This window comes from Anser cygnoides, chromosome 11 (genome assembly GCF_040182565.1).
Source record: "Anser cygnoides isolate HZ-2024a breed goose chromosome 11, Taihu_goose_T2T_genome, whole genome shotgun sequence".
NCBI classification, from domain to species: domain Eukaryota; kingdom Metazoa; phylum Chordata; class Aves; order Anseriformes; family Anatidae; genus Anser; species Anser cygnoides.
This window is the reverse complement of record NC_089883.1, coordinates 13,178,594-13,198,131: the sequence shown is the minus strand read 5'-3', so window position 1 is coordinate 13,198,131 and position 19,538 is coordinate 13,178,594. Positions and strand designations below refer to the sequence as shown.

The following is a 19,538-nucleotide window of genomic DNA, read 5'->3' as shown; positions in this document are numbered from 1 at the left end:
GGTGAACTGCCTGCTTTTGTGTATATTGTCTCAGAATAACTGAAATCCCAAGAAATCCCTCGTAAAGCCGAGGCCGTGATAATGACGTTGCTCTTGGTGTGAAAGCTTGTGTGTGGTTTCAAATGTTGGGGGTAATAAAGTTTTTAGGAGAGCTTGCTGAGCGATGCGGTAGATTCTGCATTGCGTGAAGTCTTGTTTTCAGACTGGACATCTGTTGTAAAACAAAAACAAACAGAAAGGGCATTCTAGCTCAGCCATCGTTTGTATGGGTGCAGGATTTGTTGGCAAAGTTGAAGTGCAAGGGTTCAGGCAAGATGACCATGATGTTGTCTTTAATTATCGGTTTATGTGCCTGAAACTGAGACCTTTCAATAACAAAGGGAATCTGACGCTGCGCTGTAGATGCATTCCAGATGCTGCTGTCCAACAGATGTATTTTATGTGACTGAAAACAAAATAGAATAATGTAAGAGGCATCGAAGGAGCTTAGTCTAGATAAAATCTCCTATTTCAGCCTCAAAATGTGCAAAGATTTGAGTGCCTTAGGGAGGGAAAGAATCCCCAAAGTTTCAGTGGTTGATCTCTAAACTGTACAATCAGCTAACGAATGGCTGGAAAAGAGAAGAGAAGGGATGGGGAGTGTGGGGGAAGGAATATGTAGTTAGCAAGCAGCAGGATTTACAGTATGGCAAGAAGATAATCTCTAGGCGAACATCGGTGGGACTTGCAACCTCCTGTTTAGAAATGGCCAGCAAAAACATGCCGAAAGACTTGCAAAGCTGACAACGTAAAAGCCGAGACATGCCAGAATTAGCTTACCTGAGCCAGCTTTCAAGGCCTTTCTCCAAAGCATGGAGGTAACACCTGGGCTCAGTGAGAGCTAGCAGTCTCTCATCACTGTGGGCTTCGTGGTTTTCTCCCTGGATCGTTATCCTAGAAAATGTTGAGCTGATGTTGGTGGAACCTTAAAATGAACCTGAGGGAGGTGTTGGATCTCGATGAGGTTTCCTTAGCAGGCAGGTACCGTTGTAGGTAAACAGGGCGGTTAGGTGTCGGTTGGGATATGCAAGGCGATTACTCTGAGAGTCTGACCTGTGTGCTCTTTGTGTCAATAGTGGAAAAAATGCAGTTTTCCCTTGCTGTCGCCTTACTTTATAGATCTCAGCATTCTTAACCAGAGGTGAAATAACTTGTAGTGCTGCAGCGAGCCGTACCTAGGTGTTTGCGGTGAGGCAAACTCAAAAACAATCTTTAAAGGAAGTGCAGCAAAAGTCCTCCAGGGCCAGTATATGGGTAGAGACTGTTTGACTGGATGTAGTAGCAGGGAATTCTGTACCGCTGCTGTCTTCCGTGATGCTGTGGCTCAGAATCCCTGTTGGCATCAGGTACGCTTATATGCTGGCTGCTTCCCCTGGATACGGCACATAAATGGAAGAAAAGTTCCTTTATTCAAAGTGTGAAGAATCTGCTCCTGTCTGAAATGGCTCCTTTTCCTCTTAGCCATCCCAACTGCAGGCACATACCCCTGCCAGCCAGCAGACTCCCCCGATTCCACCATACGCATCGCCACGCTCGCCGCCGGTCCAACCTCATACACCTGTGACAATCTCTCTGGGAACCACACCATCCCTGCAGAACAATCAGCCCGTTGAGTTTAATCACGCCATCAACTATGTCAACAAGATCAAGAATCGGTTCCAGGGACAGCCAGACATCTACAAAGCCTTCCTGGAGATCCTCCACACCTACCAGGTGAGTTTTGGCGATGCCTGTTGGAGTATAAGGAAGGTTATTTCTCTTTCTTTGCTGTGGGGAGCCGACTCTGCCTGGGATGTGCATTGTGGTCTTCTGCTGGACTTGATCTTAAGGAAATTTTCCAAGCTAAATGAGTTCAGATTATGTTAAAAAGAAAGAAATGACATCCTTCATCGGTGTCCTGCTAGTCCGTGGCCCAGCATTTAATACAATTCTTTGCTTAAGGAGCTGAGACCCTTGCTGTTTCATTCTTTGCATCGCTGAGGGCTTTTTCTCTTTGCTACTTACGTAGTTGAGATGTCCTTCCCTCTGACACTTCTCTTTCCTCCGACAGAAGGAGCAGCGGAACGCCAAGGAGGCAGGAGGCAACTACACGCCTGCTCTGACGGAGCAGGAGGTGTACGCGCAGGTGGCTCGCCTCTTCAAAAACCAGGAGGATCTGCTCTCAGAGTTCGGGCAGTTCCTGCCTGATGCCAACAGCTCTGTGGTGAGTCTGCCTGGGGACGAGCTGGAAGACCTAGTGGAAAACTTTATTCGTATAGCCAGTGTTCAGAAAAACATGCTTTCCTTGTTTGTTTCTAGGAAGTTTTTTTGGAGGGGTCTTTTACTGAGTCGTGGGAGTGGGGTCAGGGTGATTGACTGTGTGTTTTCGGTCAATAAATGCAATTCCTTTGCCTAAAAGAGTTGTCCCAAGACTGCCGTAACTGCAGTAAAATACGTGGGTCATCTAGAGCTAGGAGGAGCAGGCGTACTTTTTTTGCCTAGTTAGGTGGAACTCAGCTCTAATTCTCTCGTGGGTTTTCTTTCTAACTAAGCTGTTAAGTAAGACAACTGCAGAGAAAGTGGAATCGGTGAGAAACGATCACGGTGGCACCGTGAAGAAGCCCCAGCTCAACAACAAGCAGCAAAGACCCAACCAGAACGGCTGTCAGATCCGACGGCACTCAGGAACTGGAACAACCCCTCCGGTGAAGGTAATAGCACATGCTCTTTGTGAATTTGTGATGCTGGTCCTAAAGCGGCTGGGAAGATCAGCTGAGGGAAGGACAGAGGTGTGCCTGGAGCTTCGTCAGAGCAGAACTTAGAGCAGAATCATGTTTGTTTGTCTTATAATAAACCTTGTAACACGGAGGTGAGTGATTATTTTCATAGCTGAGTTTGCCCTTTTCAGGTTACTCGCATTTTGAGAGAGCAGGGCTTTGCAGTGTAAGAGGAACGGTCTGATGGCGGGGTGGTTTCGTGGCTCTGCATTAGGGACAATGCTTTATTTGAAGGTGGTGGATCTTGCTTGGTGAAGAAAAGCATTAGCTGGTGTAGCTGTATCATTTAAATCCAGTGGTTTACTTCCCCTTCCAGCCTTTCTCCTCTTCTTCAAATAAAATGCAGCAAAATAGAACGTGTTTTGGAGGCAGCTTTCAGCCTTTCTGAGGATGTGGAGTGTGGTGCCGCAATGGAGAAAACAAAGGATCTTGCAGTGGAATGCAAGAGAAATACGTTGATTTTAGGGAGGTATAACAAGAACTGAATGAGTAATGGTTTAAAAAACCCTAAACCGAGACCAGACAGGTCTGTTTTGGTAATTCTGCAAACTAGTTAGAAAATTGAAGCAATCACTGGTTATAGCAGCCCGTTAGAGAAAAGGATGCAACCTCGTATTAAAAATACTGGGAATTGTATGATCCTGATTAAAGATTAATATATTTGTGTATGGGCTCACTTGTAGACAAGTTTTCTTCTGGAAAAGCCATCTTTTTTATTTGTGAGCAAGCGGCATACTCAGGAGGCTGAAACTCCTTGTGTGATGCATGGTCAAAATATGGCAATTTCCTGTACTGAACAGCTTTTTTTTTCCTTTTTTTTCCTTTTTTTTTTCCTTTTTTTTTTTTTAACAGAAGAAGCCGAAGCTGCTTGGTTTAAAAGACCAGTCTTTGGCAGAAGCCAGCAAGCATGGCGTGGGGACAGAATCTCTGTTCTTTGAGAAGGTGAGATTCGGAGAAAGCAATCTCGTGTCACTGATTTACATTCCTTGTGTGTATACATCCTGAGTTTTATCACAGTGAAGTTTGTGATCTACACACCACAATAACATCGGTCAGCTTGACCTCGGATGACCTGAGCTAAGTCAGACCTGCAGGGGGGCTGGAATTAGGTGATCTTTAAGGTCTCTTCCAACCCAAACCATGCTGATTCCCTACCCAAATATCACTGTCTTTTTCCCCAAAGGTCATTCTCTAGCTCTTCACCTGCTGATGCTCTTTGGGAGGAAGGCCTGGCTGGGGGCTACACCTGCCAGTGCTCCTGGAAATTTGCAGGGATGTGAATCCTTTCTGTAACGCACCCTATAGAATGTTTTCACCTTTCTGAAATCCCCACACAGCCGATGATGTGCCTTGTGTATCCTGCTCTGGTAGCACTGTTTGCCGTGCCCCTCCGCAGCCAGATGCCTGCAGGGTGGGAGCTCAGTTTACAATGCAGCTGATTCATGTCAACGTTACTTTTTCCCCCTTTTTTTTCCCCTGAGAGATGCATCTAATGCATTGCACCGTTGTTACCTGTTGCTGGTTTACCACGCACGACAGAAGAAGAATGTGTGGGATGTTTCCAAGTGGTACCTTGGTGTTTTCCCTAAGATGTCCATACGTTTCTTTATGGCTCAGAAGGGAGCGTGTAGTGAAAGCAAACAAGCCTTTTGAGTAATTTTCATGTGTCGATGAAAGCCTTGCTTGCTCCCTGATGGCGTGCTACGTTTTGCAGCACGCTGTAGACCAGCTAACGGTGACTGGGAGCCACTCTATTGCTCGGAGGATGTGTAGGTGTTAACATGAGTAAATGCAGAAATCCCTGCTGTAGAGTTGTAGCTGTAATGACGAATCCCTTAATGATGATAGATCTGTTTGATGCGTGGATGCTAACTGTTCTCGTGGGAAAGGTAATAGTGTCGGAATTAATCGCTGGGTTTTCTCAAGCTGAGGAGCTAAGGGTTACAGAACCTGGCTTAACTGTGATAACCTGCGATGATCCAGCTGTTGGGGTTTCATTCTTTGCTTACAACTCCCTTCTTCAAGGTAATGCTCCTGCGTGTAGGGTGCTGGTGTTGCAAGGCGTACCCAGCAAGGAGACGGCTTGCTTTGCTCCTCTGGCTCCATGGAGCTAGGCAAGCTCCCTCCCAAGAGTTTTGCATTCTCGTCGTGTGTGCAATCCCCGTGCATAGGTGGACAGCACAGCGTTGAATCCAGGTCTCCCGGACAGTGCTAGACAACTCGATCTCACCTTGAGAGCAACCAGTTTTCCTCTTCTCTTTCCCCCAGGTCCGCAAAGCTCTGCGCAGCACAGAAGCATACGAAAACTTCCTCCGCTGCCTGGTGATTTTCAACCAGGAGGTGATCTCCCGGGCAGAGCTTGTGCAGCTCGTGTCTCCCTTTCTGGGGTAAGTGGAGCCTGCTTCTTCCTTGAGAGGAGAAGTTCGATCCCATCAGTCTGTTCCTGTTGCAGAGCCAGGAAAGAAATGCTGACCTCTGTGGTCGTGTGGCACAGGGGGAGCCAGGCAGCGGTTTTTTGAGCTGTCCAAGGTGAAGCCCCCCACAATGCCCACTTCCTCCGCTGTTGGTTGGCTCGACTTTTATCTGTGTAGCCTGCCACAGTTTAAATTGCCTGCCCACGGGGTGACTGCATGAGTTGCTGCTGTGCGGCCAAGGTCGCCTGTTTCCTCCAGCCCATCCTGAGTGCCGGGAATGTCCACTAGCAGGTGCCGCATGCGCTGCTGTGGGGGGCAGGAAGATGCTGGTAGCTCCTGGAAGCCCCTCGATGGTTCATTCTGTGCAGGTGCCGCATGCTTTACATTTTCAGACTTTTCCTTTATTGGAGCAGAACAATAAGCGCCCTGCTTTGGTTTTCCTTCTGACTTCACGCTCCCTCTTCCCTTCCTTATCCAAGAAGAGGCGGGAGAGTTTTTTGGAGACTTCCAGCAATGGCAAGCAGTGTTCAGGAGCAGAGCTGGTCCTGCTTTTTGTCTTTTCCTTTTTCAGAAGAGCGAACAGAATTACTCAGCAGCGTGTTGCTGCGGCGTCTTGCTCTAGAATCATGGATTATTTCACTCGAGAAAAAAATCGACGGTCTAATTACATAGGAAATGCCCCCTAAAAGAAGTGCTCATACAAACCCATTAAAATTACAAAAAAGCAAAAGGCAGCTGAGTTCTGTCCTGAAGCCAAAACTGATAATCAATACTACAGTTTAAATAGAAATTATAACTTCCGCAAGTGCCCGTGCTGCACAGAACAACTCTGTATTAATCACCTAAAACCCCTGTAATAATTATCCTCTCGTCAACTTCAGGCAGCAAGATAAATGCTCCTTTTTGCTGTGAATTGAGCTCCCAGTTCTGCGGGAGAAGGCAATAGCAATGTACATGGGGTTTGGGACCCCGTTACACTGGCTGCTGCGCGAAGAAGCGGCCCCGAGGAGCTTGCACTCCTCCTGGAATTAGGTATCAGGGGGATGCTGCTTCTGGCTAGGAAAGGTGAAGTATCCAACCAAAAAAATCTGCATTTCTCCCATCCACCATCTGTGCTCCCAGCTGTAAGGATGAATGTCTGCGCTGGGAATGGAGTAATGCAGTTCTCTTCTTCCAGAGTCGGACATTAGCAGCTGTCACGTAACGAAGAAGCAGTAAATGAGCGGTGATTCAATTAGCTTCAGTAACAGGTTCAACTTCTCCTTTTGCTGGAGCTCTGTGCAAGATAAGCAGAGCTGAACAGGTGCACTATTTTAGGCTAATAAGTTCAGAAAACACCTTTTTTTTTTTTTCTTGCTGCTTTCCAACTTGGGAAGTAAAGCTCTGTTTAAGGTTAGGAACGCTGGCAGACACCTAGGGACCTGGGCTTGGGTTTGCTGCTGAGGTATTTTGGTTGGCCCAGGTGCAGTCCACAACCCGATCAGCAGGCAGGTTCTCGGCTCCCATTTTGTCAGGCCCCATGGGAGTGAGATTGAAGGGAGAGGGTCCTCTCGCAGCAGCCTGATAAATCAGAGGGGCTTCTTGGGCGCCGTGTTGTAACCTCAGTATCACAGCTCAGCGCTGCCTGATCTCTACTCTGCTACTTTTTCACTTCATTCATTTTATTTTTAGGAAATTCCCAGAGTTGTTCACTTGGTTTAAAAACTTTTTGGGGTATAAAGAGTCTGTTCACATGGAGACGTATCCGAAGGAACGGGCCACTGAGGGGATTGCCATGGAGATAGACTATGCCTCCTGCAAAAGACTGGGCTCCAGCTACCGCGCCTTGCCCAAGAGCTACCAGCAACCCAAGTGCACGGGGCGGACGCCGCTGTGTAAAGAGGTAAGGTGTGCTCAGACGGGGAACACGGGGCAGAGGAAGGCTATTCCCGGCCTCCTCGGAGGGATGGAGAGAGGCTGAGGGGACCTGAAGGTCAGGATGGGGGGAATTTGCTTTGTGTCCTGGCACTTGGGAGGGTTTGGGGGATTTCAGGGCACATCCGTGCATCGTGCTGGCTGCCTCTCGCACGTGCTTGGGCACACCGTCCTGGCTCAGGCTCTCTGCAAAACGTGTTGGGGCCCGAGGTGAGTGCACCCTGAGGTGCTCCTGGTGGCGAGGGAGCACTCTGCTTTCTTGCAAACGTGTGGATTGTATCCAGAAGCGATTTCACAAGGTGAGGCTTCAGTCTAGGAATGGGCTGTGCCCGCAGCTGGCAGGGAGCTGCGATGCCCACGTGGCTCTGATGCCCTCTGCTCTTCTTCAGCTGTGCTTGTGACAGAGTTGCACGAAGCACTGGGGAGCAGCTGGAAAAAAAAATGTTTGTGGGGTTTAAATACTGAAATAAAATACAGGGGCATTAGATGTGTACAATGTTTTACGTAGTATGCGTGTGAGAAGAACATTCAGATTACAAACGTAGGAAATGTCAGAACAAGTTTTCTGTATTGTCTTAATGTGATCTCAGGGATCTTTTACAAAGGAGTATGTAAATTAAGAATACTGCTGCCCTTCAAACCAAATTCCCGTTTCGCCTGCTTTCAGAGTTGTCTCTGGTCCAAGCTTAAAAGAAAGTCACGCTTTCTGCAGACAGGTTCTCCTGCGTATCCCTCACGTGCCTCTTTCTTTCCCCCTGAAATGCTGAGAGGACCTGTGTTGAGAAAAGGGGTGCTGCTGCAGGAAATCTGCTCCCTGCAGGTAGCGTTGGTGGTCGAGAGGCAAAGCTGGCCTCCCGACGCAGTGCTGCAGCATCAGATGGACTCGCGGAGCCCTTTCAGGTGTTGGGATGAGCTTGTGGTCGAAGTGGGAGTGGTACTGGCTGACCCCGGTCCTTCACTGGTGTCAAAGGCAGTGTTTTGGGGTGGGCGAGCGAGCGCAGGTGACCAAATCAAGCGCTCAGCAGTGATACGTGGTTAGCTGAAATGGTGGCAGGATGGCTGGTGAACGCAACCCGGGCAAGAAATAATTGCGAGGTTTTAATCTAAGTCCTGACTTGTCTCCCAAAAGTGTCTTGTGTGTGATGCAGTTACAAACTTTTCTTTCTGTGAGAATCTAATGACTCAGTTCTTCAGGCTTCAGGTTTATGAAAATTGGGCTTGACTTTGAAGGTTGCCTGCCAAAATCCTCCTTTCGTTGCCTTTGGCCTCTCGGAGGCTTCTTTTAAATGCTCTGTTCCTGCTTCGGAGGCGGTGAAAACTGCAGGTGCTCAGCATCTTTGTCAGGAAAAGCGTTGCTGGGGTATGGATTTATATTCCTAATTAGCCTTAGTTGGAGGTAGAAACCGTGTCCTAACAGTCATGCTTAACGTGATGACCACCCAGTGTTGTCGGTGATGAATCAGATGTGTGACGACTGAGCCGCAGCCAGCTGGCTCACCCGAAGTAACGGAAAAGCTCCTTTCACCTCACTTTTTTTCCTCCCTTGCAAGTTTTTTCTCGCAGCTCCACCTGATGAATTTTCCAGACGGCAGCGACGTTTCAGCCCTGGCTGTTCGGGGTTGCTCTGTGAACACTGGGCTGTGGAAGGGAGACAATTTTAGATCTCCATCAGCAGCTGAATATCTTGCAGTCCTGTGCCACCCCACTCACAGCCTGCCTGTGACGTTTGTCTTTCCCTCTCTTACTCAAAGGTTTTGAACGACACCTGGGTCTCCTTCCCTTCCTGGTCTGAAGACTCCACGTTTGTGAGCTCCAAGAAGACACAATACGAAGAGCACATCTACAGGTGTGAGGATGAGCGCTTTGAGGTAAGGGGGTTTTCCCTCATCCCTGCCTTCGAAACCTCGGGGCTCTGTGAATGATCTTGATACTTTTACATCCTCAATACTGCCTGGTACAAGCTGTTTTTATTTTGTCACCCATTTTCTGCATAAAAGCTCGTGTTCTCTTAAAGCACGAGGCAGCAGCTGAGTACCCACATCTCACTCCAAGCTATCCCTGCCCCTCACTCTTAGCGCCGAGCTCTGTTCCTATTGCTCCAGATGAAATTGTTCAATGGCTAGTGTATAATCGATGCATCTTTTTTTTTGTCCTTACTGCCTACGTAAAGCACAAGAGGATGCTTTCCCCTGTAATAATCTGAAAAGCGATCCGTTCAGGATGTTAAGTGATTGACATCCTGCCTCAAAACGAGAGTTAGCTTGGCAATTACCTGGATGTGCTCACATTTGTCACGTCCTTTTGTAGAGGAACTGTCAATTGTGTTCTGTTCCCTTATGGAAAATGTAATTTCCTAACAGTATCGTTCTGGTAGCCTTTAAATTCTGATGCGGTATTATCGAGGTAGCAGATAAAATACATTTGGATTATTTTAGCACAGCCAAATGTGGAAACCACAGCCTGAGTACACCTCGTTAAACACGCCTGGCTTCTTGTTTCGTGTCCCTTCACCGTTGCTCTCTGTAAAGTATCGCGTTTTACCTGTTCACCTCTGCCTAACGCACCGTTCCCTTCAGCTGGATGTTGTCTTGGAGACCAACCTGGCAACGATCCGCGTCCTTGAGGCAATCCAGAAGAAACTCTCACGCTTGTCTGCCGAGGAGCAGGCCAAATTCCGACTGGACAACACCCTGGGCGGCACCTCGGAGGTGATCCACCGCAAGGCTCTCCAGAGGATATATGCTGACAAAGCAGCCGACATCATCGATGGGCTTCGGAAGAACCCCTCTGTTGCTGTTCCCATCGTGCTGAAAAGGTACTGCTCTGACACAGCCCTTCGGGGGGGTAATTACTGCAGAGTAATTAACGCACGATAGGTGATCCAGAGCTAAACGTAGCTAATTTCTGCCCCTAACGAGTTTAACCTGCACAACGATGGGACTCGAGAAATGCATTTTATGTGCTGATCGGTTGCTGTATGTCATAACTATCACCCAGAAACAGGGAATTAAGCTCCTGAAACACAAATGTCACCAGCTCAGCTTTTCTCGTCTCCCCTTAAACCTTGTTTCCTCCTCAGCCTGTGCACAGCAGCGTCAGCGCCACGGGTAAGGTGAGGAAGCTCTCTGTGCCATGTGTATTGTTCACAGCTAAATCCGATCCCTTTCCAAATCCCGCTGCTGTACGTGACCCTGGGCTCAGATTGCGGTGCCTGTACTGTGCTCAGATTCCCTGTTGGTTTTCTGTTGTCAACCCCCTGGTCACGAAAAGGGAGTGGATGCTGCAGCTCCTTGGGGACGTGCGAGGAAGTGTGTAAGCAGATGGCTGTGTACATGTCTAATAAAGTAACGTGTTCTGCTTGCCCTCTTGGCGTGTAAACAGCAAAGTGCTCCCTGAGAACACAGCAACTGTAAAACCAGTTAAAAGGAGATCATCTTCCCCAGATGCTTACCGTCTCTTGGGGACTGGCTGCTGTGTCTCAGGGCTCTGACGGTTGAGGGAAGCTGCCTTGCTGCTGGTGCCTGCAAGGTCACAGTTTGCCTACCCTGTTGCGAGGACATTCTTCTTGGGGACAGGTCTCGAGCCGCCATGGCTGTGTAGGACAGCTGGCTGCATCGGGTGCTCTGCTTGAGATACAGAGTGGAGTATTGGAGTCTGTTCCCAGGAAGCTCAGGTGTGCAAAGGGGTTTATTCAGAAGAGCATGTGTAGTGTACTCCTCCTGAAAACCATCCTGCAGAAAGGAGTTTTACATTTATGCACATTTGCTAGGGCTTAGGTTTCCTCTGCGTGCTCAGAGTGGGACCTTTATGTCTCTTATCTAACCCTTGTTTTCTTGATTCAAGGTTAAAGATGAAAGAGGAAGAGTGGCGAGAAGCCCAGCGAGGGTTTAATAAAGTCTGGCGGGAGCAGAACGAGAAATATTACTTGAAATCCTTGGACCACCAGGGCATCAACTTCAAGCAGAACGATACCAAGGTCCTGAGGTCAAAGAGTCTCCTCAATGAGATTGAAAGCATCTATGATGAGGTAAGAATGTCACCAATAGTTTCCTTCCCTTAAGCTCCTATGGTCTTTGTGTGTGGTTTCAGTTCCTTTCCCCGGCACTCGATGCTGGGGAGGTTGGAGAAGCGGGATGCTCACCTGGAAAGGGGCTGCGCTCTCCGTGTTTGGATACGTGGAGATGTTTGTGTTTTTGGGGGGGGGGGGGGGGCTGTTATGCTGTTGGCAGCAGGTGGACCGTTTCTGGACAGAAACGGGATGGAAAATGTGCGTAAACAGGAGAAGTGTTTGCGAACTTGTGGCATCTGTTGCAAAGAACCTCCTGCTCCCAGTGGGCGGCAGGTCTGGTCGCTGCCTCTCTTCCAAGGGGGTGCAGCAGTGTTGGGAGAGCTTTCTGAGAGGTTCGTGGGCAGGGGGAGGTGTTCGTGGGACTAACTGTGCCCTGTGTTTCTCGTTCGTAGCGGCAAGAGCAGGCTTCGGAAGACAACGCCGGCGTACCCACAGGCCCACACCTATCGTTAGCCTACGAAGACAAGCAGATCCTGGAAGATGCCGCCTCGCTCATCATCCACCACGTGAAGCGGCAGACAGGAATCCAGAAAGAGGACAAGTACAAAATCAAGCAGATTATGTACCACTTCATTCCAGACCTGCTGTTTGCTCAGCGAGGTGAACTCTCTGACGTGGAAGAGGAGGAAGAGGAAGAAATGGACGTGGACGAAGCTACTGGAGCTGCGAAAAAGCACAACGGTGTTGGGGGCAGCCCTCCCAAAACCAAGCTGATGTTCAACAACACAACGGCCCAGAAGCTGCGGGGCATGGATGAGGTCTACAACCTCTTCTATGTGAACAGCAACTGGTACATTTTCATGCGGCTGCATCAGATCCTGTGCTTGCGGCTGCTGAGGATCTGCACCCAGGCCGAGCGGCAGATCGAAGAGGAGACACGGGAAAGGGAGTGGGAGAGGGAAGTGCTGGGCATAAAGCGAGACAAGAGCGAGAGCCCTGCCATCCAGCTGCGGCTGAAGGAGCCCAGTGAGTGACCTGGGGCGTGAGGTTGGGGTTGGCTTCTCTTTGTAGCCTGTTGGCAGCGCTTGCTTGGTGTCTTCGGGCAGTGGTGGTGCTTGAAGACATCTCATTTCTGCTATCGCGGGGCAGCAGGGAGTTGAGGGAGAAGGGAAGGTGTGGGGCAGGTGGGATTCGTAGCAGAACAGTAATATGCAGCAGCTGTTTCATACCAGCTTTCATTTTACACCGGTGTATCTTAGACACCCTTGAGTTCTCTGATTAAAAGCTGTCTGTAAAGGGAAATTCCTGCAACTCTCCAGCTGAAGTGGGTAGAGCGGTCTGAGGACCAAAACCCTCGGCCCGTTTGCTCCTAGAAGCAGGGCTGTTCGTGGGAAGGACCCTTCCTGGGGGCCGTGTGTTCATCTCCTGCTCTCTCTCGGCGCAGTGGACATCGACGTGGAGGATTACTACCCGGCCTTCCTGGACATGGTGCGCAATCTGCTGGACGGGAACATGGACTCGTCGCAGTACGAGGACTCCCTGCGCGAGATGTTCACCATTCACGCCTACATCGCCTTCACCATGGACAAGCTGATTCAGAGCATCGTTCGACAGGTGACTGCCCGCGAAGGCTGGGGGGCGGCTGGGGAAAAGAGGCGGGGGGCTTCCTGAAGCGTGTGTGTGTGTGGTGTCGCTTGCCTAAAACCAGCAGGTCACGAGTAAGCAGCAGAACTGTGGAGATTTTTTAACCCAGCTCAGAGGCTGATGTAAGGAGAGGTGATGAAAGGTAATTCCTGGTGTATTTAAATCGTCGAGACTAGCTTTTGTGTGCATGTGGAGTTCTCCCTTTGTTTTCCAGGAGCTTTAGGGATATCAGTATTCAACTTCAAAGCGCTTCCTGAGCTAATCGTGCTTCAACTTTGAAAAAGAATTAAATAGCATTTAAATAATTCATTTTTTTCAGTGTTGTAGGAGCAGTGCATGCCTTTTCTAAAAAGCTTTGTCTCTTTTATCTGGCTGTTTGAGTAGCTCAGTCTGGTGAATAAACTCCAGTCCTTTTGTTGGGCATATAGGAAGAATGTGCGACCAAGGGAAAAATTCTTGGTGTGCCTTTTTGTAGTGGAAAGAACAAAACCAGATGCAAGAGGCTGGACATGGAATTGCTGGAGAGGCCTTTACTCTTCTAGGAGAATAGAGCGGCTTTTCAGAAGTTCTTTATTTCAGCCCGGAGATTCACTGAATTGAAAAGACAGTTGAGCGACTTCATATTTTAAACTCGTACAAAACAAGGATTCCATCTGAAATCTCCCACCCCTCTCCTCAGAGGCAGAAGCAAACCCTTGCTGTGGACAGCCCCACGCTGCACCAGTCCTTTCCACCCTGCTGCTGATCGGTGTTCCCTGCCCGTAGCTTTTTCCTCTGAGCAGTTTCAATTTGCCAGCCACGTGCGTTGTTTTTTTTGTTTGTTTTTTAAAGATAGTGGTGGTGTTTTTACGTTGCCACAGAGATCATCTGCAACTGGAAGAAGTTACTAAAATGTAGCCTTAAACTCATGCACTTTCAGCCTTTTTTTCCCCTATTTTTTTAATTCAAGGGCAGGAACACATGGTTATGTCTTTGTTTCTTTCTATTCTATGCTGACGGGCATGCAGCAGACTCCAGTGAGCAAGTACCTCCTTATCCACGGTAGCTTTTATTTTTAAAACCCATAACGCAGGCAAATAAAGATGTACGCTCAGCTGTGCATGCTGCTTTTCGTTAAAGTCAAAATCTGCTGGGTGCCACTTACACCACTTACACCAGGGGGTTTCAGAGGCTTTCTCACTCTTCCGGCTGGCTTCTGTGCTCAGGGTTTCGATAGGTCACGCAGGTTCTGCGTGTTACAGCAAGTTCTCCCGAGTGCCTTAGGCGAAGAGAAATACCTTTTGCAAAAGGAGGCGCCAACCACAAAGGCTATTTCTTCTTTTTTGGCTTTTTTCGCTCACAAACACCTTCCCCGTGTTCTTCCTTTTCGCAGCTCCAGCACATAGTGAGCGACGAGATCTGCGTGCAGGTCACGGACCTCTACCTGTCGGAGAACAGCAACGGAGCCACGGGAGGCCTTCTCGCCTCGCAGTCCTCTCGTACCCTTCTGGAGGCCACCTACCAGCGCAAAGCTGAGCAGCTCATGTCGGAGGAGAACTGCTTCAAGGTAAGGCTGGGCTGCGAACCTCGGCGTAGAAGCAGCAAGCAGCGAAGGGGATGCTCTGTAAGAAGGTGCTGGTCCTTTGAAAACAGAGCATTGTCTAAGCGCTGAAGTCTCCTAGGCTTTCTGTAGCTCTGAAACTTGAAATGAACGTTTTGGTGGCGTGTTCCCAAGCTTTTGGTGCCCAGAAGCAGCTCTTTGGTGACATTTCCAGCGTGCTTACAGCTGATCTTACTGCTGGTCTGTGGCAGAACCTGCATCAGGCCAGGCAGGCAGAGCGGAATGGCACACAGGGGTGTTAATGCTTTGGCGAGGGCCCCTCAGAAATGGGCCTTTGAGAAGGAACACGTTTCTGGGGCCAGCAGTGAGTACTCCGTGTGCTTCAGAGCATTTTTAGATTGTATCATGCTGGCTGATTTGCTGTCACCAATTTTAATTTGTTATCTCAGACCTTCCCATTTGTCTTGTCTCAACCTTTGCAGACTGCAGAAAGATCTGCTAAGACTGACTGGGCATTAAATCATTGCTGACTCTGTGCGTTGCTGAATAAAGCTGGTGCATGGTGCTAATCAAATCCATCCTGCCTTCGCCCAAAATGCAGGAAGTGGTCAGGCCCTTTTTGAGCTAGTAAAGTACTTGGGAGAAAAGCCCGTGTGTATAATCTCTCTTCCCTTGCCCTCAGAATTAAGCTGGGGGCTCAAGAAGGACCTATACCACTCCAAAATCAACCCCAAAAGATTTTTCACAAAGCTTTAGTTATGTTCCTCAAAGGCTGTGCAATTTGCCAGTGTTTTCCCTTTGCTGTCGGCAATGCAGGAAGCGCAACTTTTTGCCTTACGATATGCAAACTTGCTTAATTCTTCCTTTGCCCCAGTGAGAAGTGGAGGAATATTTTTCCTGTTTGAAACCTCCTACTGAATCCCTTCTGCCTTTTGCTTTGTAGCTGATGTTCATTCAGAGCAGAGGCCAAGTTCAGTTAACCATTGAGCTGCTGGACACAGAAGAGGAGAACTCGGATGACCCAGTAGAAGCAGAGGTAAGAGCAGCTCGTCCAGAGAGCTGATTGTGGCAGTCAGAGGTGTGCCGGACAAGGGAGTCCAGCTGACTTGTGGTCTGCTAGCAGGAGATGTCAACGAAACACTGTAAAGCTTTCACTGGTATGAGCAGGCAAATCCCTCTTGGTTTGTTTTGTATTCGAGGAGCCTTAAAACCATAGAGAGAAGTGTTGTTCCTGCCTTTGGGGGATTGACATACAAGGAACCTTCCAAGATGTTTGTCCGTGTAGCTTCCAGCTTACCCTCCTTAACCCCACCCCGCGTTGTCTGGTGGGCAAGCCGTGGCTGACGTTGTTGTGTGCTCGCTTCCAGCGCTGGTCGGACTACGTGGAGCGGTACGTCAACTCCGATTCTACCTCCCCCGAGCTCCGGGAGCACCTGGCCCAGAAACCCGTCTTCCTGCCGAGGTGAGTGGCCGGGAGCCCTGCCTGCTGCGTGGCTGGCCATGAGAAGCAGAGCGTTGTGCTCTCGCGGTGCCGGCCGTTCGGTCTCGCCTCTGTTTTAATGCCCCTACAGCAGCCATGACCCTGGCAGCGTGGCGCAGAGGCACCGTGCTGCTGCTCATCCTAAAAGCCTGTGGGTCCACCCCAGGCTCCTGCTCTCCAGTGACTGAGAGATAGCACGGGCCAGGGGTGGCAGAGAGGGCTGGGGACTCGCCAGCCTGCTTGTTGGCAGTTCTGCCTCGGCTCACGGGAACCCTCCAGCTAAAACCAGTGGGTGCCACGTCAGGGCTTTTTGTGAGCAGGGAGCTGAGTGCGCCGTAGCCGTGGTTTCAGCAAGAGAGGAACCCAGTGACCTGTCGTAGGGGTCTGAGCCTGAAGGAACTTAATCCGAGCTGAGGTTCTTGAGGGGCCAGCACAGATCCACCAGCTCCCTCCGGCCTTAGCAGTACTGGAGGGTGAGCACTAATTCCAAGAGGGGTTCTCTGGTTTGCAGGAATCTGAGGCGGATCCGTAAGTGTCAGCGTGGTCGGGAGCAGCAGGAGAAGGAAGGGAAGGAGGGAAACAGTAAGAAGTCCATGGAGAACGTGGAGAGCTTGGACAAGCTGGAGTGTAAATTCAAACTGAACTCCTATAAGATGGTGTACGTGATCAAATCGGAGGATTACATGTACAGGAGGACCGCTCTGCTGCGAGCTCAGCAGGTAGGAGGGAGCGGAAGAACTGTGGCGGGCAGCTGGTGTTTCCCGGTACCCCTTGCTCCCAAAGTCAGGTGGGGAGAGTCAGATGAAATGTCCTCGGGGTCCCAGTCGGAAACATTCAGCGATCCTTGTGCTGCCGGGAGGACGGTGTGCTATTACGTCCTCCCGAGACACTAAAGATCTTCTGAACGTTCCTAAGATGTAATCTTTTCTTCTGCCTTTTGCTCTCACCATCCTCCCACCTCTCCTCCCTTTTCTCCAGAGAGTTTTGTTACGGTAGGGCAGTGGTTTCGACTGTTAGCTCTCAAATTTCTTCCAGGAGGTGTTTCCCCTGGGCAGCGGTCCCCCTGCTTTAGGGAAGACCCGTCCTCTGCGTGCTATCGTGGTGACTTCCGAGAGCGCATGCTCTTCCAGGGCTTCCCCAGAGAGGAATCGATCAGGGTGCAGAGCATCAAACGCTTTCTGCCCCAGTGTATCCCCCTGGGCACCATCCCTCGGCGTTTCCTGTCCCCACAGTCACTGGGAGCGGGAGTCCTCAGGTCGCTCCGCACGGCAGAGCCCCGCAAACACGCGGCAGCAGCTCCACGACGCTGCTTTTGTGGCGAGGATGGGCGCAGGGAGGTCCCGGCTGCAGGAAATCCCCAGGGGTGCCCTTCCAGGACTTCGAAGTCCTGGTCCCAAGGAAGGATTTGGGTGGAGAAAAGTGATTTGGTGCTCAGAATTCCCTGACACTTTTCTCGTCCCGTGGGAATATTCCTGCCCAAAGGAGAAAAATGGGGAGCTTTCGCAGCAAGCTCCAGTTCCAGTATGGCTATTTAGTCTTGGAGTTTAAAGACTATGGAAAACAAAATGTTAAGCAGAATCCCATTGCTTAGAATGTCAAAGAAAGCGAAAAATGCCAGATCCCGGCAAAAGTTGCTGGCTTAAGCAGCCAGAAGCAGAGGTACCTGAGAGGCTCTGTCAGCAGTAGTCTCTTCTGTAGCCGCGGAGGTTTGTTTTCAGTTTACTGATTTGTTTTTCTGAGCAAACTACTGACCACTGAGAAAATTCACTAGGAGATGAGGGAGTGGGAGAGGTGTGCACTGCTTCCTGCCCGGTAAATCGTCCCTCCACAGCTCAGTTTGTCATTTCTTTAGACTTAAAAAACAGCTACTCTCACCCACTTCTTGCTGATGTAATACAAGTAATGGTTTTATTTAATTAGTTGTAATTTTGGTAAACTTGGATCCACATCAGATGAGAGTTCTGTTTCAGTAGTGAGTCTTTGAAATACCACTATTGAGGATTTTTATCTATCCAATTCAATTTGCCCAAAGTTTGAAAAGTTCTCTCAAACAAGATGCGATGTGCCATCACAGAGAATCCCAACGTGAGTCAGATTAATGAACTTTTAAGAATATGACATGAAGCAAAGCCTCCCAGAAGACTGCTGCAGGAGCCGTAGAAGCTGCATGTTAGCTGCAAACTTGTTGGTAATGGTTAACGCTCAGAGAGGGGCAGTCCTTTGGGAGGAGAAGGAAAATAATAAATAACATTAGTTTTAATCTTGAGGGTTGAATTATATTTACTGGTTTAAATAACGATTGTAGTCACGGTTTTTAAGCCATGGTTTTAAACCATCTGTCCTGGATTTGACATTCCCTAAACAGATGCTCTGACTCAACAACACGCGCACTTCTTCCTATCGTGCTGCTTTTGTTAAGCCAGCGCTTCTCAACTGTTCTTCATTTTCCGTAGCAATCGTGTTGCCAGCACGTACGATGCCTGTTGAGCTGGCCCCGTGCGTGCAGGGCTCTGCTTATCCCAGCCTCTGCTTGTGTGCTCGCTGCTAGGGGGGGCGACGGGGGCAGCATCTTCCTCTTCCCCTGCCATTGGCAAGGGTCAGCGCCTGCGTTCCCCACTGCCTCGGGCGCTGCGCCCCGCGGTTGTGTTGACGCGCAGCCTGGTTCCTCTGCCGAGAGCTGTGTCGCGCTGCAGCTCGAGGGCTGGAGCCACCTCCTCGTAACACCTCTTCTGTTTCTGCAGTCCCACGAACGAGTGAGCAAGCGGCTGCACCAGCGGTTCCAGGCCTGGGTGGACAAATGGACCAAGGAGCACGTCACCCGCGAGATGGCAGCCGAGACGAGCAAGTGGCTCATGGGCGAAGGGTTGGAGGGCTTGGTGCCCTGCACCACCTCCTGTGACACAGAGACCCTGCACTTTGTGAGCATTAACAAGTACCGTGTCAAATACGGCACGATATTCAAGACACCGTAAACGCCCTGGGCCAGGGAAGCTCCCGGGAGATGTGTGTGTGTGCGTGCGCATCAAGGAAACGAGGAAGATGCCTTTCTCCCCTCACTGTGTATCTCCGTAACATGGCCACTTGACTAGTGCGTGGCTGGTACAAGCTGTCACCAGCGGGATTTCTCTGTAGGAACGTGGCTCTCCACCAGCGCCTGCTGGGACCCCTGGCCGCCGGCCCCTTGACTTCAGCATGCGCCCCGGAGGGACGGACCCTCCTCTGAGCTGAGCGGTCCCAGAGAGACACAACGAGCTCGTACGCACCAGCAGTGTTGGGGCTTAACTCCCCGGCGGCCTGAGCGGCGAGGGAAGAGAACTGGAGGAGGCTCTCCACCACCCCGATGCCTCGGTGGTCTTCAGATTTCCTTGCCTGGATGTGTCCCGAAGCCCAGAGGTGCCTGTCGCGGACTGGATTCTCCTCTGCCACGCTGCGGCAAGCAGGCTGGGCTCCCGCGTGGGGTCCCGGGCACTCCGGCCTCACGGAGCAGCCCCTCGGTCCCTCTCACTTGGCTCTCCTCCCTCCCATGCTGGACTCAACCAGTGCAGATCGGTCTGTCCTTTCTAGTGCCAGTGGAACTGTTTTTTGTACCTGCTTGTTTACTAGTCTCTCCTAGTGCCATGCACCAGCTTTTCACACACATGTACGTACACACACACAACAGAGAACAACACAATTTTAACATGTTCCCCTCCTTTTTTGTAAATAAATGTACAAATTGTCAATTTTTGTTTTTTTTTCTTTT

General features: G+C 49.9%; 1 protein-coding gene across 2 annotated transcripts in view; it reads left to right on the top strand.

The window, feature by feature from the left end:
* Nucleotides 1-19,518, top strand: part of SIN3A (SIN3 transcription regulator family member A) — a 30,055-nt gene extending 10,537 nt beyond the window's left edge. For both annotated transcript variants that reach the window (XM_067003969.1, XM_067003970.1), the window contains exons 6-21: nt 1,501-1,752; nt 2,090-2,242; nt 2,571-2,729; nt 3,648-3,737; nt 5,064-5,182; nt 6,881-7,091; nt 8,875-8,991; nt 9,700-9,938; nt 10,967-11,150; nt 11,585-12,158; nt 12,577-12,746; nt 14,149-14,322; nt 15,260-15,352; nt 15,684-15,778; nt 16,308-16,515; nt 18,538-19,518. In XM_067003969.1, coding sequence (XP_066860070.1) covers nt 1,501-1,752; nt 2,090-2,242; nt 2,571-2,729; nt 3,648-3,737; nt 5,064-5,182; nt 6,881-7,091; nt 8,875-8,991; nt 9,700-9,938; nt 10,967-11,150; nt 11,585-12,158; nt 12,577-12,746; nt 14,149-14,322; nt 15,260-15,352; nt 15,684-15,778; nt 16,308-16,515; nt 18,538-18,768 — 3,069 coding nt within the window. In that variant the 3' untranslated portion in view covers nt 18,769-19,518. The remainder of the gene's footprint in view (nt 1-1,500; nt 1,753-2,089; nt 2,243-2,570; nt 2,730-3,647; nt 3,738-5,063; nt 5,183-6,880; nt 7,092-8,874; nt 8,992-9,699; nt 9,939-10,966; nt 11,151-11,584; nt 12,159-12,576; nt 12,747-14,148; nt 14,323-15,259; nt 15,353-15,683; nt 15,779-16,307; nt 16,516-18,537) is intronic.
* Nucleotides 19,519-19,538: the final 20 nt, after the last annotated feature.